Below are 19,781 nucleotides of genomic sequence, written 5' to 3' on the forward strand. Positions count from 1 at the left end.
CCCTCCAATACTGCTGTCTTCCGCGTACACTGCGCGCTCTGCATTGCAGCTAGAGTAGCCACCCACCTCTCTCGCGGAGGAACTGCGCGGTGGCTGCGGGGACTGTGCGGGCAGCCGGCCCCTTTACCCACGCCGGCGCACGCGGGGCGTTCGCCTCCAAACCTGTGCTCGCACTTTCAGAGGAAAGGGTGGCCACGCCCGAGCCTGCCCGTGATCCTTTAAGGAGAAGAGAATGACAGCAAGGAGTCCCTCCAGTAACCTCAAAGGGGCTTAGATCGGATTCCCGCGCCTCCTCCCCAATAAATCAAGCTGGGAACCCCCGACACTGTCAGCGTCTGTCCGCTTTCCCGAGACTTCAGGCTCTTGCGTGGCTTTATACTCCCTCTCTCCTCCGGACGTGCCTAAACCTAGGCTGGCGTGTACCCTGCCCGGCACGGGACAGGGCTGGGGTCCGCGGCTGGGGAGGAGAGGGGCTTTGGGGACTCGACCCGGCCACCACCTCCTCGCCTGCAGGGAAACCCTCTCCGAGTCCACGCGCGGGGTGCTGGGGCCGGGCGCAGACCCCGCTGGGCCAGGCCCCGCGCCCCCTCTTCCCAGTGGTCTTGGGGTCCCAAGGACTCCCTAAACCTCTGTGGCAGAGGGACAGGGGATTTAAGAAAGAGATCTTCCCTTGCCTGGGGCCATCGCCCGGCCCCTCCGCGCCTTTGCCGGGAGAACAGCCGGCCGCTCGCCCAGCTCTTCTGCTCAGACCCGCCGTACCTCCCTCTTCGGCTCTTTGAGCTACCTTTCCCCCAAAGCCCCCACCCCGCCACCCTCCCCTCCCGAGGCCCACTGACCTTGGGAAGGCGCGGACGCGCCGCTTGCCGAGCCTGCCTGGCACTGAGCGAAGGGAGAGCGCGGTTCGCACTCAGCCGAGACCCGCAGGCTCCGCGGCGTCGGCCCTGGCGGGCGAGGGAGCTCAGAACTCCCCTCCCCCACGCCTTATAATTTAATCACACGCGATATTAAATTATCAAGCCGCTCATTAATCGTCATGCAAGTTACTGGGACTCAGCACGCCGCCGCGTGTTTTGACAGCCCAGACCCGTTCGCGGGGTCGGGGTGTGTCTGGGTTTGGGGGGTGGGGGGTGTGGAAGCACTCTCGAGAAACAGTGCGAGCCCCACGCGGGCTGATGGGGCCTCTTGCCTAGAAAAAGAGGAAAAGCGCAGGCTGGGCTTCTGAGTTTGGTCAAGGGTTTGTCAAAAGCCCAAAGTCATCCCTCCGCGCCCCTTTTCTTAATATTTGGATTTTGATCACGATGATTAAGACAGCTGGCAGCGGATCAATCAACAGCATCTTAATTTGCAGTTTTTCCGGACGGTGAATTTGACCCAAATCTACGTATCTTCATTACCTACTGTGGACGGTGTGAAATTAATGCGTTTGAAATACAGATGAAATCCTATCACTGAAGTCATTTCAAAGGACAACTTTTCCCCCAACTCAAAGAGGCTTTCTTGCCTTTTGCATTCTGTAGATGTCAAGAAAGGAAAATAAAAGTGTTTTTTTTTTTTTAATTCAATCCTTAATTTGAGGCTTTCTTTTTAAAAATAAATCTATGCGTTTCACTCTAACGTCTTAGAAACTGATTTTATTTCCTAGGGGTTTTTTTTTCCCCCTTTCCCTATGTCTATTAGGTGGATCTTTAAAAAATGAATATACCAAATAAGTGAAAGTTCCTAGTATTTGATTCCATACAATGAAGAAGCAAGTGCTCATAAAAAGTTGTCTTAGTGACACAGAGGAGGCTAATTAGTTCTCAGCTTTCAAGATGTAAGACACCAGCAGAACAATAAACAAAAGAAAGAGCATCCCCTGCTCTGGAGGGGGTAATGTAGATATGAATCTGTCAACCAACATATCTTTTTTAAAATATCCAGTTTGAAATTCATCTTCGAGAGAAATGTAATTCCCAAATTAAGTCTTTTCCCACCTTAGCAGAAGCAGTCTTGTGTGTAACAAGGGAAGCCCAGTTCCAGCATCTGTGGATTTACTAAAGTTGGAAAGTAAAGTTTTCTAAACAAACTGTAGACTGAATCAAATTATTTCCCTTAAAAAATATAACATAAAAATACATGTCAAACCAAAGTAAATTCTAAATTCTTAGTGCCTAAATTGCATCTTACCTTTTCACCCAGAAAAAAGTGATCAATTTAGTAAGCAAATAACTACATACATCCTGACCCTGTGATTACATTTTATCACAGAACAGTATCGATATTATTACTTGTGCCCAAGACCATTCTTGAGATATTCTCTCTCCTATTAATCTGTTCTCTGTATTTTTCCATCCTACTCACTAACACACAAAGAGATAGGTATCAAAAACTCAACACACACACATAGAGCTAGGTGAATTTCATAAATCCTAAAGAAGCTAGTGGTGGGGGGAAGCTATAATATGTGGACTTTTCTTTTTTAAATAAACCAGTGGAGAAATAGGCAGTTCATGCCTATGTATGTTCTGCAATGATAGGAACATTTGTTGTTCAGATGGAGAGATCACTTTCTATCCCAGGAGCAGCTGTCTACTAAAAATCATATCTGAAGACTTTGTTTTAAAAGCAGAAGCTTTCAACATAACCTGATTATCCAGACAGTGTGGAATGATGGATTGGGTAATTGTCTACTTCTAAGATGTAGAATGTGGATCAAGGCTACATGGGAAGCTTGCAAGAAAATTTAATACATAATATTTTGTTGAATGAGTCATCAAAATTGAGAAAAATTAAATTGTTCCTTTCATTTCCTTGTTTTTCTTCCTGATACTGCTTTTGCAGTCGTCATCTGTTTGACTCTTACAGGAATGCTGGAGGTGTGACTGTGGAATGGGAATTTAGTCTTTCCTGTTCATGCTTGGGAAAGTTACACAACATATTCACGGCACAGAACAGTAAGTGAGAACCCACATTCCTTGACTCCTAGTCCAGGGCTCCTTCCCAGCAACATCTGTTTAATATAGCTAATATACACTTCAAATTTTTCTTTTGTGAGCCCTCCCCCCATCACTCAATAAAGTCAAGCTCTTGATTACTCTGAAACTCTTTCAGAATATAACATATATGGGAAGTACTCTTGACTGGGAGTCAGCTTAGCCCCTAGTTTAGGCTCTGACCTTGGACACATATAACTTCAGTTGGGTTCTCCCGGAAGCTGATCTTGAGACATAGATTAGAGGGCAAGTAAATTTTTCAGGAGGTGATCTCAGGAAGCAACACAGTTGGGAAAGCAGGGAAGAGAAACAGTGAAAGGAAGGCAACAATAAAGAGGGAATTATCAAGCAAGTTACCATTGTCTGCAACTGGAACTTAATCCTACTAGAGGAGCTCTGGGAAGGAAGGGAATTGTAATATCCAACTCTTGTCAATTATTGGTTGAGAACTGCAGGGTGTAGGTATGAATTTCCCATAGCTGCAGACCTGTCTCACAAGAAGCACAGCAGACTCTGGCCACTGGAGAAAGCCCTGAGGCAAAGAGTTGCTGGTGCTGGTAGTTGGCTGGCTGGCCAGTGTACATGGAAATGATGAGTGCCATTATATTTTCCAAAAATACCCACAACTAAACCTCCCAGCCCATATGTTCTATAGTGTGGCCTTGCCACTCTCCCATAAAAAGATGGAATCTATATCTCCACCCTCTTGAATTTGAGTGATCCCATGACTGCTTTGACCAATAGAACATAGTGGAAGTAACACTGTACTAGCTCCAGGCCTCGCAGCCTCTGTTTCCTATTTCTTGGAATGCTGGCTCCTAGGATGTTCCCTCTCAGAACCCAGCTACCATGCCATGCAGAGAGAATTCCAAACCAATGGAGAGGGATCAGGTTGGCATGGTCAAGAGCCTGAGCTGAGCTTCCAGCTGATGGCCAACACCAACCACCATGGGAGTGACTCATCTTGGGCATCCAGCCCAACGGAGCCTTCAGAAGACATATAATTGTAACCATATGAGAGGCCATATGATGGTTGGATTTTATGTGTCAACTTGGCTAGGCTATAGTACTCAGTTATTTAATCTAACACTAATCCAGATGTTGCTGTGAGGTATTTTGTAGATGTAGTCAACATCTAAAATCAGTCAACTTTATAAAAGGAGATTATCCTCAAATATGTGGGTGGAAAAAAAAAAAAAATATGTGGGTGGGCCTCACCCAATCATGAGGGCCTTAAGAGAAAACTGAAGAGAAGAAATTCTGCCTCAAGACTGCTGTACCAATTCCTGCCTAAATTCCTTAAAAAAACAGATTTTAAAAAGTATACATATGTAAGTATACAATATATAAATTATATTATAAATTATATAATATTAATTTATATTTATGTTTATATTTATTTATATAATGAATACATTATATTAATTATTATGATTATATTATATATTATAATTATTATGTTTGTATAATATAATTATATTTATATATTTTTCTTATATAATGTAATTATATAATATATAATACAATTTATATAATTATTATGATTATTATAACTAGAATTATTTATATTAATTTATATAATGTATTATATTGATATTATATAATATTTATAAATTATAAAACCAATTACATATATAAATATATGATATATAAGTATTTACATATTATATAAACGGTTCTGTTTCTTTGGAGAGCCCTGACTGATACAGACTCCAAGCAAGAACCACCCAGCTGAGCCCAATCAACCCACAGAACCATGAAAGGTAATAAAAAATCATTTATCATGCAACAATAGATGTCAGAACAGGAACTGACAGTGTCTACTATTTCTGCTTCTCAGGGGGTCACAGTTTCATCATTTCTACAGGGAATATCTTCTAGATTTATTTTTTAGATCTTTTCAAAATTTCTTGTTCTCAAATTCCCAAGACTCATTAATGAGATGGAATATTTTGCTATCATTAAAGTTATTAATATTGAGGCAAGGAAAATATGAAACACTTAATAAAAAATGAAATAAGATAATATGGACCAATTATTGAATTATAAAAATTGTAGGACCTAAAGAGGTTATGGAATTAATTAAATAGTTGATAAGTTAATGTGAAAGAAGCTCTATTCTGCTTTCTCTATAAAGTTGCTTAAGTAAACCTTAAATATTTCTGTGGTTTTGTGATGAGGGAATTCTTATCTGATGCTACTGTAAAACACAATAACATTGACCTTGTCTACAGGCATTCTACAGAACAAGAGGTAATCATTTTTGTGAATGATGTGGCCAAAATATTCTAGAGATGTAGCTGAATATCTTAATGAAACTAACATGAGGTCAAATTATTCTCTTACTCTTGGAATGCGGGGTGCATTTTCTGAGATTTGGGAAGTCATGGGAACTCTTAGTATTCCTCTTCTACTGTGATAGCAGATTATTCTTTCCCTTTCTATCCTTTTATTGCTCAAAGATAATGATGTCACAATTTCCAACATGTTCATTAGAAATTTATTGCTATAGAGAGAATCAGCTTGGAAATATACAAGATAAGTAATTTAGGGAATGTTGAAGAAGGAATCCCATGTGGTGTTGAAAATGGGGAAGTGATAAAGAACCTTGACGTTGTGCTCTAGGGCTTTCTGACAATCTTTCAACATCCAGTTGGCCTGAGGCCCTCTTTTCATTTCACACTGTCACTTCTAGACCACTGAATCATTTCATCCCTTCTCCCTTTTATTTAAAATTCATTCCATTGAGTTACAGTTTCTGCTTGGTGATGTATAGAGCTGGAGAGAGTGTTGTTCCCAATCTTACAACAAAACCCGGAAAATCAGCAAATATATAACCAGCAAGTAAAAAAGTCATTTTCTTGAATGCACTGGAGTTCTTACTGTCACAAGGCAACCAACTGGCCCAAGACTTAGGCTCAGGATGAGACCTGCTCAAGCTCAATCCCCTCCACCTTTCAGTTTCTGAGTGTATCCACCAAGTTCTTCTACCCAAATCATGTGGGGGCAGCTGAGCCGTTTCTTTTTAAACAAGGTAGTAGATTACTGCAGCCCTGTAATAAGTGTTGAAATCAGTCTTCTTCAACTTTCTTCTTTTTTAGAGTTGTTTTGGGTATTCTAGATTCTTTGCACATCCATATGAATTTTAGAAATGGCTTGTCAATTTCTACAAAAAAAGCCTGCTGGGATTTTGATTGGAATTCCACCAAATCTATAGATCAATCTGGGGAGAACTGACATCTTAACAATATTGAGGCTCCTGATCCAAGGTTCTCTCCATTTACTTAGATCTTCTTTAATTTCTCTCAGCAATATTCACAGTTTCCACTGTATAAAACTTCCACATCTTTTGTCAGATTTATCCCTAAGTATTTCATTTTTTATGTTATTATAAACAGCATTTTTTAAAATTTCAATTTCCTATTGCTTGTTGCTGGTGTATAAAAATAAATAGATTTTTTTAAAAATATCGATCTTTTGGGGCACCTAGGTGGCTCAGTGGGTTAAGCGTCTGCCTTCGACTCAGGTCATGATCCCAGGGTCCCAGGATTAAGCCCCACATCAGGCTCCCTGCTCACCAGGGAGTCTGCTTCACCCTCTCCCTCTGATCTTGCCCTGCTCGTGCTTGTGCTTTCTCTCTCTCTCTCTCTCGCTTGCTCACTCTCTCTCTCAAATAAATAAATAATATTAAATTTTAAAAATTTATTAAAAAATTGATCTTTTGTCCTATAACCTTAATAACCTCATGTATTAGTTCTCAGCAAGCCAGCAGAAACCAGAGGTCAGCCATAGCCTGGTGTCCCTGCTCCCGGTAGCCAGCTTAGAGGACATTTGTCACATAGATGACCACAGGTTGACCTCTATTTCTCTGTGGGATCTTGAACAAAAAAATCAACTTTTCTGAGCCTCAGAATAATAATGCTTAACTTGCTGCACTACATTAGAATTGATGGGATCACATATGTTAAAGGCCCACCCAGGGCAAACACTCAGTATATGCCTGACATTCTAAGCCCTGTATGGAAATTTCTTTTTTTTTTTTTTTAAGATTATTTATTTATTTATTTATTTGAGAGACAGAGAGTGCAAGCCGGGGGAGGGGCAGAAGGAGAGAGACTCTGGAGCAAACTGTGTGGAGCCCCACACTGGGCTCGATCCCATGACTGTGAGATCATGACCTGAGTGTAAACCAACAGTCGATTGCTTAACCGACTGAGCCACCCAGGTGCTTAGCCCTATGTGGAAATTTCTTTTGCACTCCCAAGTGCTAAGCACCCTAGGCCCAGAGTAAGTGCTCAAAAAGTCCTTACTTGCTGCCCTACCATGAGGTACTTCATCAAGGAGCCAAAGGCTAGGTTCTTAGCTAATGTATATGCTGTTTCCAAACAGAGCAGATTCTGTCCAAATCCATCTTCCCTTGGTCCCCTAGAAGTGACCTTCACAGTTTCTGTACAGCCGAGGGCATCCTGTATCTCTCTGCCTGAAGGTGTTCTTTGGTCCCGGGGCTACCTCAGAGAGTGCATGGAAGATTGGAAACACCAGGAGCAACTTTCCATCAGTGAGTTATGGGAGTAGATAGATAATAAAAACCCTACTTCCTCATCCCTCAATCAGGATGATTCTGTTCTATTCTACATAGTTGCTGAGATGTCCCCGTTGAATTGAGTCATAGCTGTTCATAGTGGTAACCTGCTCATTAAGGCACCTTGTATCTGCTTCCTTCCCTTCCCTGTCTTGCACCCCCTCTTTCTCAACTGCTTCCTGGGGTCACCCCTAAACAAACCAATTGTGCCGAAGAAACCCTTGCCTTGAGATGTGCTTTTGGGACTCACACTAAGGCAGGTCATTTAACAAATGATCAAGCCCGTTAGTAGCAGAGCTAGAGTTAGAACTAGAGTCTTCTGGCTCTAGATTATGTCCTTTCATCTTACTCAATATGGGAGTATACACTTGAAACAGTGATGATACAACGTTGAACAGCATGTACTTGGATACTAACAATGCAGTACTGACTCTGCCATGCTTGTCTCCTAAGGCTATTATTACAAAGTAATAGATCTGACTCTATGTAGTTTCAAGCAGTAACAGAAACAGCTAATGATTGAAGGTGGGGCTCAGGTGTAGGTCACTAAAGCCGAGAAGGGATAATTTCTCTAAGAAAATGGAGTAGAAGTGGGCTATTAAAAAAATCTAATGGAAATTGGGGAAAGGGGCCTTAAAGTGGTAGAGCACATCTGTAAGTATGACTTAATGAAGCAAGTTTCAAAAACCCCAGAGGTATCAGTCGGCAGCACTTCTGGGATCATGTTTCCATAAGCATGGCACGTGTACACATCTGATGAATGACCTACTTGTAGTGCCACAGTGGGGTGACACTGTGGTGTACCGGAAAGATGCCTATCTCTATGACATTATAAAGCCAATTTTTTAAAAGTAAATAGTTACTGCATTAAGTGCCACCAATGTCAATATCATAGTATATAAAATAAAATAGGTCCATTGAGTGAGGACTGATTAAATTGTTTTATATAATATCTGTAAAATGAAACATTGTATAGCTATTTAAAAAGAATGGGATGGATCTATAGCTCTCCACATACTAATATAGAAAGTTCAAGATATGTTAAGCAAAAATGCAAGATGCTGAAGTGTATAAAGAATAATACCATTTATATATTTTAAATAATATAATAGCTACATAGATCAAACTATATAGATATACAGATAGACATATGTGTTCAGAATAACTCAGGAAGTCTGATTTAAAAAGTGGTAGCTGGTTGCCTCTGAGAAAAGAAACAGGAGGGTCTGGTGACAGGGATATTTTCACACTATATATTTTCAGTTGAATTTTGCATGACATATTGCTTTAAAAATAGTAAAATATAGGAGAGCTTTTTTGGAAGCCAGCCACTGCAGAATGAAGCTAAACCACTGAATGATGAAGGACCATGTGGAAAGAGAGGTTCAGCCAATAGCTATACCAAAGCCTAGGTATAAGAGTGAAGCCATCTTGGACATTCCAGCCTCGGTTGAGCTCCTAGTTGAATGCAGCCTAATATGCAACCCAGATCACCCAGCTGAGCCCATCCAAGTCATGATTCATGGGAAATGATAAGTCATTTTTCTTTGAAAACACTAAAACGTACACACACACACACACGAGAAAAGAAAGTAAAGAAATATATGAGGGGGAAAAAAAAGAAAACATTGAGTGCAAAAGAGTGACTTTGTAGAATTCTAAGGTAAGTACGAGACACCTTTTAGCTCACTTTCATTGCTGCTAAGCGATAGCAAGCAGTTAACTGTGTACACAACACCAGTCCTGGGTGAGGGTATTCTACAGTAGGGGACCAGGGATACAGTGGAAAGCATATAGATTTAAGACCTCAGCAATCCCCTTAACCCCTGAGCCTCAATGAAACAGTGATGATAACACACACTTTGCAGAGCTCATGTGAGGCTCAGAGAGGATTACCAAAGATGATTCTGTGGCTAGAAGATAGTGGGTGTATAATCGTCATTGGCTTCTTCAACCACTGCTATCCACCTCAACTGTTTCAGTTACCTGATGCCGCATAACAAATAATCCCAAAACTGAATGGCTTAAAATAACAAGGATCATTTATTACCTCATGGTTTCTATGGACCAGAATTCAAGAGCAGCTTGGCTGGTCAGTTCTCTCTAGTCAGATGTTGGTGAGAGCTGCAGTCATCAGGAAGTTAGGCAGGGCCAGAGGATCCACCTCCCACTCACTTGCAGGGCTGTTAAGTTGGTACTGGCTGTTAGCAGGAAGCTTCAGTTACTCGCCCAATGGCCCCTTCCTAAGGACTACTCAGGTGTCCTCACAGTATGGTGGCTGGTTTACCTCAAAGAGAGCCATCCTTGGATGTCACCACCATCCCACAAGTTAGCCTTGATTCAGTGTGGGAGGGTACTATGTAAGGGCATGAATTCCTGGGTGGAAAGGAACATTGAGGGGATGCTATAGGTTGAGTTGTGTCTGCCCCCCCTCCCTGCCAAATTCATATGTTGAAGCCCTAAGCCCCAGTACCTCAGAATGTGACTTTATTTGGAGATAGTCTCTTTAAAGAGGTAATTAAATTAAAATGAAGTCACTAGGGTGGGACTAATCCAATATAGCTGGTGTTCTTATAAAAAGAGATGAGGACATAAGCCAGTACAGAGGGAAGAACGCGTGAAGACACAGGGAGAAGGTGGCCATCTGCAAGCCAAGGAGAGAGGCCTCAGAAGAAACCAACCCTGCTGAAACCTTGATCTTGGAGTTTCAGCCTCCAGACTGTAAGATAATAATAAATTTCTGTTGTTTAAGCCATCCATCTGTGGTACTTTGTTAAGGCAGCCCCAGCAAACTAATGCAAGGGTCAATGTGGAAGCCAACTCCCATACTGACTGTCTTATTGCATTTAAAAAATAATGGCTTCTTCAGACACAAGGCTACATATTGTATAATTCTATTTGTATGAAATTTCCAGAATAGGTAAATCTGTAGAGACAGAAAGTGGATGAGCAGTTGTTAGGGCCTGGAGGTCCAGGGGAATGAAGAGTAACTGCTAATGGGTATACGGTTTCCTTTGGGGGTGATAAAATGTTCTGGAATTACAGAGTGGTGATGGTTGCACAACTTTGTGAATATACTAAAAACCACTGAATTGTACAATTTCAAGGGGTGAATTTTATAATATGTGAACTATACTGCAATTTTATTTTATTTTATTTTTTTATTTTATTTTTTTAAAGATTTTTTTTATTCATCAGAGACAGAGAGAGAGGCAGAGGGAGAAGCAGGCTCCCCACTGAGCAGGGAGCCCAATGCGGGACTCGATCCCAGGACCCTGGGATCATGACCTGAGCCGAAGGCAGACGCTTAACCATCTGAGCCACCCAGGTGCCCAATATACTGCAATTTTAAAAAATGGCTTCTTGTTGCTACATCTGCCCATCAATTGGTATTTTGGGGTAATCTTTTGGGCTGGATTCTCATCCTGGAGCTGGGCTGAAGAACACCAAAGAAATACATGCCAGTCTTCCTCCCTGCAGAAGTCTTACAATGGAGTTGTGGTAATGAAAGTTTTAAAATACTCCCAATGCATTATTTAAATAGCTGCCAAGATTCCAGATTGAGTCCAGCCCGAGAAAGCCTACCACTTGGGAGAAGCAACACCTCTGTCACACCTCCACAGGCCCACTCCAACTTCTGCTCAAGCTGCAGTGGCCGGCCCACCCTGGTCATACATTACCTCTCATGCTTCGGTTTCCCTGATCCAACAAACACTTGCCTTTGTGAGGAGCAGTAGAACGTAGCAGCTGAGAGCTTGGGCTCTGTGCTCTTTCATGTAAGTTATAATACCACTCATCCTTTTATGAGCTATGTGGCCTCAGTTAGATTGTGTACCCTTGATGTGCCCCAGATTGTTCATCTGGAAAATGGGGGTGATACTTATAAAGAGTTAGGAATGAAGTAAGGCTCCATTAATGTTACCTACTTGATGATATTTATTGGTGCATGTGTGTGTGCGCACACACAACCATTAATGAAATGAACTGGTTGCCATCCTCTTTGGTTACATTTAAAAGTCCTAAGAAATTAGGAATGCTCCTTGTCCTCAGGGAGTTGTTGGAACCATTTGCTTATTGGATGGTTTCTATGGGCCAGGACTATGCTAAGAGCTTCTCAAATGATACCATATTCACACTTCACAGTAACTCTGTTAAAAAAACAGAACACTACCCTTATTTTTGAAATGAGCCAAATGAAGCATTCAAGATCTTAAGAAATGTGTTCACACAGCTAGTATGAAGCAGGGTCAGGATTTGAACTCAGGTCTTCAGATGTTAAAGTATGTGATCTTTTGAAAATTTGGTGCTACACTCCACTTCCCATGCCCTTGATTTCTACTCTTGAGAGGTAGTGAGCGAGGATCCCTCAAACTGCCAGGGCTGAAACTGAATCATGGATTGAGGTTCCCAACTGAATGCCACCTACCAGGTCCTTGGTGATAAGTTCAAGTGACTTGACTCGTCTGAGTGGGCATGTGAGGACTGAAGAAGGAGGTTGGAGAGAAAGCTTGGGAAATGCCTTTGAGAGACAGACAAATAGTAAGAAGCAAAATGTGGGCCCTTACCTCTGATGGCTCTCTCCGTCTCCCAAAGGGATATTCTTCTTGCCTTCTGAAGAAGTGATGCTAACTTATGTTTATTGAGGGCTAATTCTACCAGGCAGATTCTAAGTGCATCACACAGGTCACTGCTTTTAATCTTCTCAACACGCCTAAAGAATTTGGGGCACAGCAAGTTTAAGTAATCTGCCCAAGTTTGCATAGCTTGTAAGAGGAGGTGGTAGTATACCACACAGAGGGGGCACCTGAGACAAAATTCCCAACCTCTGTATTCTACCACTTCTCTAGGACACGATGTCAAGTGTTTGCTGGAGCAGGGAGGGTGCTCTGTGTGGCAGCCACCACTGAGTGCCCCAGGAATGAATGAAGTCAACATTTCTACAAAGACACATGCTATAGATAATTGCAGACAATGAGAAGTAGAACATTCTTCACCCAGCGCCCTGTCACCTTATAAACATAAACACATAGTCATCAAATTAAATGGTATTTATTATGCAAAACCCTTTGGTTTCAACCTGTGTGTGAGTTGTAAGAGCAGGCCCAGAGCATCCCTTTGTTTCCCATCCTTCTAGTTAGGAGTACTTGTTGAACCCTGATGAGAAGTGTATCCAAGTGGCAAACAATTATGAAATCCACCAAATGATTTTTGAGGAGAATTGCAGCATTCAAAGATAGTTCACGTGTGACATCAGCACCTACAGGGATGCAGGGCTGCTGCTCATGCATCCAGGGATCCACAGTGGCAGAGCAGTCCCTGCCAGGAAGAACTAAGCCACCATCCAGTCCTGCAGGGAGAAAAGAATACATACAAGGATTTGGCACTGCAGGTCTACCACCTCTGAGGATTTCTCTTTGTCAACAAAGGGATAATCCTGAAGACCTCATGGAAGAAAATTCAAGGACTTCCATGGAAATCATAGGTATGCAAGAGCTGTGAGACAAAGTGAACCCATCTCATTTAAGAAGTCTCTAGCTAGAGGGGCACCTGGGGTGGCTCAGTTGGTTAAGCATCCAACTCTTGATATCATCTCAGGGTCCTGAGTTCAAGCCCTGTGCTGGGCTGCATGCCCAGCATGGAGCCTACTTGAAGAAGGAGAAGGAGAAGAAGAAAAGAAGTAGAAGAAGAAGAAGAAGAAGAAGAAGAAGAAGAAGAAGAAGAAGTCTCTAAATAGAGACTAAATAGCTCTGTTATTATATTTCTGGCTGTTATTTAGCTTTCACAGAACTTGTGTATTTTAGAAACCCACATATTATTAGCTTGGCTTACATGATATGAAGTAAAATGAGGAAATCTATGTTTTCACTTTGTTTATTGGACTTTGCACTCAATTCTTATTGTTTCAAATTATCTGTTATAAGTGCCTTTGAGCAAAATGCTGTTAGTAACCTCATGCTCTCCTGTATTAGTCAAGGTTCTCCAGAGAAATAGAACCTGTAAGATAGATAGATAGATAGATAGATAGATAGATAGATAGATAGATAGATAATCTGGAGAAAGAGAGCGATATATTTTGAAGAACTGGCTTATACAAACATAGGGGCTAGCAAGTCCAAGGTCTATAGGGCAGGCCCGCAGTCTGGACATTTCAGCAGAAACTGATGCTGCAGTCTTGAATCCAAAGGCAATCTGGAGGCAGGATTCTTTTTTCTGGGACCTCAGTCTTTTCTCTTAAGGCTTTCAACTGATTGAATGAGGCCTGTCCAATTAGGGAGGACAATTTGCTTTACTCAAAATCTACTGATTTATAAATACTAATCATATCTTAAAAATACCTTCATAGCGAAATTTAGACTGGTATTTGATCAAACAACTGGATACCATGGCCTAGCAAACTTGACACATAAAACTAATGATCACATCTCCCCTCTTGACCACCAACACCTCCCACCAAGAATGGCATCTCACATTCTAGTTCCTACCTTTCTACTTCCCAGTAACTTATGATCCCCCCCTGTGCTTATCCATCTTGTCACTTTTTCTCTAGATCTGCACTGTCCAACATAGTAACTGTCCTGTAATCCATGTAATCATATTATATGTCCCGTAAAAATTAAATTTTAATTAATTAAAATCAAATTAAATTAAAAATTCAATTCCTCATTTGCACTAGCTGGCAATGACTCAAAAGTCACGTGTAGCTAGTGGTTATCATATTGGACAGCACAGAATAGAACCTTTCCATTATTGCTGAAAGTCTCATTTAACAGAGCTGCTCTAGATGCATTTTCTTCAGACATTGACTCTTAACCTCAGAGTTCCAGGTTTGCAATCTCCTTGACCATCTGGAGAGTCCCATAAATCCTCTTTGGGAATGTTGTGGAAAGGCATTTTGATGCACTTGTGTAATTGTTCTATGGAATGCTTGTGTATTAATCAGGCTAAGTGATGCCAGCTGCTGAAACAAACAACCCCCAAATATCAATGGCTTAACACAATAAAGGCTTATTTCTTGCACAAGTCACATCCTCTGCTCTTTGCAGTCATTCTGTCTTCTTCCAGAGCCACAGAGTTCTCCATTGGAATCTCTGCACGTAATGGGTCAACAAATGGAAAGTGGGGAAAAATTATAGGATATTTGAAGGCCATGCCAAGAAGTGGCTACATCACTTCCATTCACATTTCATTGGCCAGACTGGGCCATATAGACCCATCTAACTGCTAGAAAGGATGAGAAATGAAGTGCCAAAGAGAAAAATGAACAGAATGATGAACGCATAGTGCTGTATCATAGCATATAGAAAAATGCATTCTGTCAGTGAATACTATTCCCCCAAACAATGACACATGTAAATGTAAAAACCTTCCTGCATACAGGAAAATAGAAATATCAGTAGGTACTGATGAATAGCAAATGGTGAATTTTAAGGCCATATAGAATGGCAGTTAGGAAAGGAAGGGCTTTGGAATTAGAAAAGGTCTGTGTCTGAATTCTAGCCCTACTGCTAGTTGGCCAAGAATACACTGGCAGCATAATCTTAGGCCAGTTGCTTAAACTCACATTGCCCTCAAAGGACCGTCATGGGATTTAAATGAGGCAACAAATACTTACACCAGTGTCAATGCTCAGTGACAGGAGGGGTTACATACACACATACATGTGACAACCTTTTCTCCTACCTTTTCTTTTCTTTTCTTTTTCCTCCTACCTTCTACTGTTGGGTCCTCTTTTCTTACAAACTGAATTTTCTTTTTTTTCTTTTTTTTATTATGTACAAACTGAATTTTCTAATAACATAGGATGCAATGTCTAATATTTCTGTAGAGTGATCGCAAAATGAAATATTTTTCCATGTTTGTGTTTGTTGTAGGTTTAGTTGTGCACCCCCCCCCCCGCCCTTCAAATATTGAAGTCCTAATTCCCAATACCTCAGAATGTGACCTCATTTGGAACTAGGGTCATTGCAGACATGATAATTAGTTAAGATAAAGTCATACTGGAGGACGGTGGGCTCCTAATCCAATATGACTCGTGTCCTTATAAATGGAGACATTTGGAGACATGCATGCACACAGGGAGAACACTGTGGGAAAATGAAGGAAGAGATCAGGATGATGCATCTATGAGCCAAGGAATGGTAAGGATTGCCAACAAACCACCAGAAGCTAGAAGAGAGGCATGAAACAGATTCTTCCTCATGACCCTCAAACGGAGCCAGTCCTGCCAACACCTTGATCTCAGACTTACAGCTTCCAGAACTGTGACACAATAAATTTTTGTTGTTTAAGCCACCCCGTGTGGGGTACTTTATTATGGCAGCCCTAGCAAACAAACATAATATCCAAGCAGTTTTGACTCAAATATACAGGATCCATTTTTAAAATGGCATTTAAAAGTGTAAAATTTAAATTGTAGAATTCCAATTCCAACATATTTCCAAAACCAATTTTCCATTCATCAGTCTGTTTTTTGAGCTTACAAAAGCAGCAGCTTCATATGGGTCACCCTAGGATCCATGACTATAGGGATAAAACACTGGCTTTCTTTTACTGTTTGTTTAGTGGGGCTCCTGGAGACCCATATTTAGAACTAAATTCACTGATATCACCCAGATTGCCAGCTGTGTGACCTTGGCCAAGTCCCTTACCTAACCCGAATTCTTTTCTTCCTCTAAAAAATAAAGGGGTGACTAGATTCTCTCCAACTTCTACCTAAGACATTCTGTAGCTTATAAGAAGCCTTGCCGATCCAGGCAGACTTGCTGGCCTGTAGTCCAGGTAAGTAAAAACAGAGTTGCTTATAGAAATCAGTTCTGCTAATATAAAGGGATTTAAGAACAATATTAAAAGACAGTACTCTGGCAAATTAAATATTCAAAGTGAAGAACACTGCATTTATTAAAAGCGTCAACATCTAGAATGCATAATTTTAGCATAAATACTCTAGAAATATTCACTTAGTTTGCTATGTTTTATTGTTAATAAAGAAGGTCTTGCACGTAGATTTGTCATGTCATTAATAAATCAGCTATAAAATGCAAATTATAATTATTTTGAATTATCTATTTATTGTTTATTTATATTTAAGTTTAGGCTCCCCTAATATGGCCTAATAAAAATTTGAGATGCTAAGTGACTGCTTCATCTGCTTACTCTGTGTATTTGCTGAAAATAAGTAGTTATATTAATTGAGGGATTTTTTTTCCCTTAAAAAATTTATCTGGGTGAGGGTGAACCTAAATAAAATATGCTAAAAATATGCATTATTTTTGCCAGTGTGGTGGGTAAAACATAGTTTGCACTAAAATCAGCAAAATAAACCTTTGTACATGACCGTGGAATCAATCTGGTGTAATGATTTGATATAACAACTAAGAAATATAGCATTAGTACTACCCCGGCAAGAGGACCCCTGCCCCAGCTTCTGTATATTATAGAGCCTGTTCTGGCCCTTTTCTGGCCATGCTACTCCATACAAGGCAAAGAGGTCCCAGGGCCAGTGTATGGACTTGCCTGGAGCTCACACATACACACACCTTTCTAGAACACATTCGGGGTACCTACGATGCTGACATTCTTTGCTCAAAGGGGCCCAAGCTCCTTTCCAAGGCCTGTAGAGACCTCTTTCCTGGATCATTCTTGCAAGGGTGACTATCACTGGTGCGCTCACCATTAGACTTGATGTGTGGCCAAGAGGAGGCTAAGGTGGGGATCAGGATAGAGCAGGCACTTGTGGACTGGGGTGGGGAACACACACATCTCTGCCCATGTAGGAACCTCTCACAGTGCAGGACTGAGCTGGAGGTGGGAAATAAGAGGGTAAGTAGGGGAAAGAGTCATAGAACTAAATTCCCCGGTGGCTTTCCTGGTTCTTATGAAGGCACATTGGTCAAGGTAGGAGGAGAGAACATAGCTTACCTACAACTTGTCATCATGAGTTATAATTGTTTAATACTTCAACAGATAGCACGAAGGTCTCCAAGGACTCTTGCTCTGGACCTGGCAAATATGAAGAGCAGGCTGAGTAACATTATAATTTTATATTGCCAACCTTTAGGTGGTCCATCTGTCTCGCTAATGATCAATTTGCTACCTGAAGTCACACCTTGCACATAAGAATAAGTTAAATGAATGGCTGAGAAAAGAAACCAAGTGAAGAATAAGAGACCAAAGAAACTCTCTACTGTAGTTCCTTTTCTTCTGCTCTGTGTGTTTTGGAATATGTTTTTCTTCCAGAAGCTTATTCTCCAAGATGATGATGATGATGATGATGATAAAAACTGATGCTTACTATGTGCTGGGCCCTCTTATAAACATTACACACATTAATTAGTAATTATAACAATGGCATAGGTGGGTCCTGCACTAAGAGCCTCCTGTTTTACAAGAGGAAGTCTGGGCATCAAGAGGGTGACCTGCCTGCAGTCGCACAGCTGGGCAGAGGAAAAAGAGGCTCGAGCCCAGGCAGTCTGGCTCCAGAATCCCTGCTGAAGAATTCTGCAGGGCTTTTGCCCACAGAGCCACGTCTGCACAAACAAATGTCTGCTTCATAAGCAACTAGTTAGCAACTCTTCCCTCTTCACCAACCAGTAATGTCACTTGCAGCATTAACCACATCCTTGGGTCAGCACGGACTTTCAAGCAAGGGGTTGTTCTACTGTCAGGGCTGAGCGCAGTTGCTTAGTATTTTGGTTTTTGTCTTTTTTGTGGTGTTTTGTTTTGCTTTTAAGTGTGGTAGGAAAACAAGTTTAGCACAGTGCTGGCTCTCAGAAATCCTGGAAAAAGGGAGGTAGAGGTGGTAGGAAGAAGTAGAGAATGAACCTTGGAAAATTAATATAGTTTGATGACAAAGGCAAAAATGATCAAGTCAATTGCTCCCGCCCAGCTGCGCTCCCCCCAATCCCCCAGCCTCTACCAAAGTGTCGGGGGCGTAATCAGGACCGGCTTCTGACTTGGCCTTCGGTGGGGCTCCTTGCCTCTGGGAGAGCCAGGGTCTCTCCCGTGAGAATTCTGAAGGGTGAGGGTAAAGGGAGACGCCAAAGTAGGGGCGGAGAAGCCGGGGAACAGCGCCACACGACCTGACACCCCGCCACCAGCACCGGGAGAGGATCCGCCACTCTTGGAGGCGGCCAATGCAGGCGCACAAGACGCCCCGCCTCCGCCCCGCCCCTCCGCGGCGTCTGCCCCGCCCATCCACGGTGCCCCCGCCCCGCCCCTGAGGGCCTCGGTCCCGCCCCCTGCATGGCGGCTGGCGCCCTGTTTACCCGCGGTGCATGGTGGGACCGTCGCCTCGGACAACCAACCTGCCCCCCATCCTGGTGGACGCCTCTTGGCGGTGCGGAACGAGCGCGGCGGCGGCATGCGTCCGGCCTCCACATCTTCGGAGCCTCTGGCGAGCCCCGACTACTACGAGAGGCTCGGCCGCCTCCAGCACCGGCTGCGGGACAGGTACGGCCTACCCGGGGCGGGGGCGGGGAGTGGGCCCGGCCGAGGGTCCGCCGGTGCCGTAACTCCGGTTCCTTGCCACTCCCCGCGCCGTGTTTCCCTGGGCCCGGGTCCGCCCACGACCCGCCCCGCGCCACCAAGCTCCTGGTGGGGCCTGGAGGACAAAATTTACCAAATACTCTGGCCCATCGCCCTTACTGGAGGTCTCCCGCCGGAAGATGCGGCCGCATCACTGAATTTGCCCAGAAGTGAGAGTAGTTCTTCTGCCTGTCACTCTTAATCACGCCTTGTGAATTTCTCTACTCCCTTCTACACGCCTCCTCCCGTCTCTCTTCAAATTGTCATGCCACCCTGACAGCTGCACTGCCTCAATGATGACAGGTCCGGGAACGCAGGTGGGAGAGTGTGTGTGTGTGTGTGTGTGTGTGTGTGTGTTGTGTGTAACATATGCCCTATTTAAATGCAGGAGACATTTTTGGGGGGAACGAGGGCTGGCCAGATTTCCAGCAAGGGGATGAAATTTACAGAAGTCCAGCTTCCAGAGGGTTCATGATACTTTAAGACATGAAAGAGGAGAGCCACTGAAAACAGCTAGATCTGAGAGCACAGAGAGAAAATTATAAAGCAATTTACTATAAATAACCACATAAAAGATAAGTTGTTGGAACTATTATTTAGCTGCTAAATTAATTGGAGTTGGAAATCTCATTAGCTGACAAGAAAGGAAATAGATATTTGGATATCTTGATAAACAAAGTGTTTAATGAATGTTAAAAGTTACA

General features: G+C 42.5%; 1 protein-coding gene and 1 long non-coding RNA gene across 4 annotated transcripts in view; one reads left to right on the top strand and one right to left on the bottom strand.

The window, feature by feature from the left end:
• Window positions 1-12,634: 12,634 nt before the first annotated feature.
• On the bottom strand, window positions 12,635-18,941 carry LOC116641556. Its single transcript, XR_004301200.1, has 3 exons — window positions 18,858-18,941; window positions 17,473-17,553; window positions 12,635-12,901 (listed from the first exon to the last, which is right to left on the bottom strand). It is a non-coding gene; the product is annotated as an uncharacterized LOC116641556 (long non-coding RNA).
• The window catches only part of KIZ (kizuna centrosomal protein), a 130,207-nt gene continuing 129,215 nt past the window's right edge, over window positions 18,790-19,781 (top strand). For 2 of the 3 annotated variants that reach the window (XM_032419309.1, XM_032419310.1), the window contains exon 1: window positions 18,790-19,002. In XM_032419309.1, the coding sequence (XP_032275200.1) occupies window positions 18,914-19,002 (89 nt within the window). In that variant the 5' untranslated portion in view covers window positions 18,790-18,913. Of the gene's footprint in view, window positions 19,003-19,022; window positions 19,395-19,781 lie in introns of those variants that run through there. The other variant, XM_032419311.1, reaches the window with a different exon arrangement.

The sequence above is a fragment of the Phoca vitulina genome, unplaced genomic scaffold (assembly GCF_004348235.1).
Source record: "Phoca vitulina isolate PV1807 unplaced genomic scaffold, GSC_HSeal_1.0 scaffold22, whole genome shotgun sequence".
NCBI classification, from domain to species: domain Eukaryota; kingdom Metazoa; phylum Chordata; class Mammalia; order Carnivora; family Phocidae; genus Phoca; species Phoca vitulina.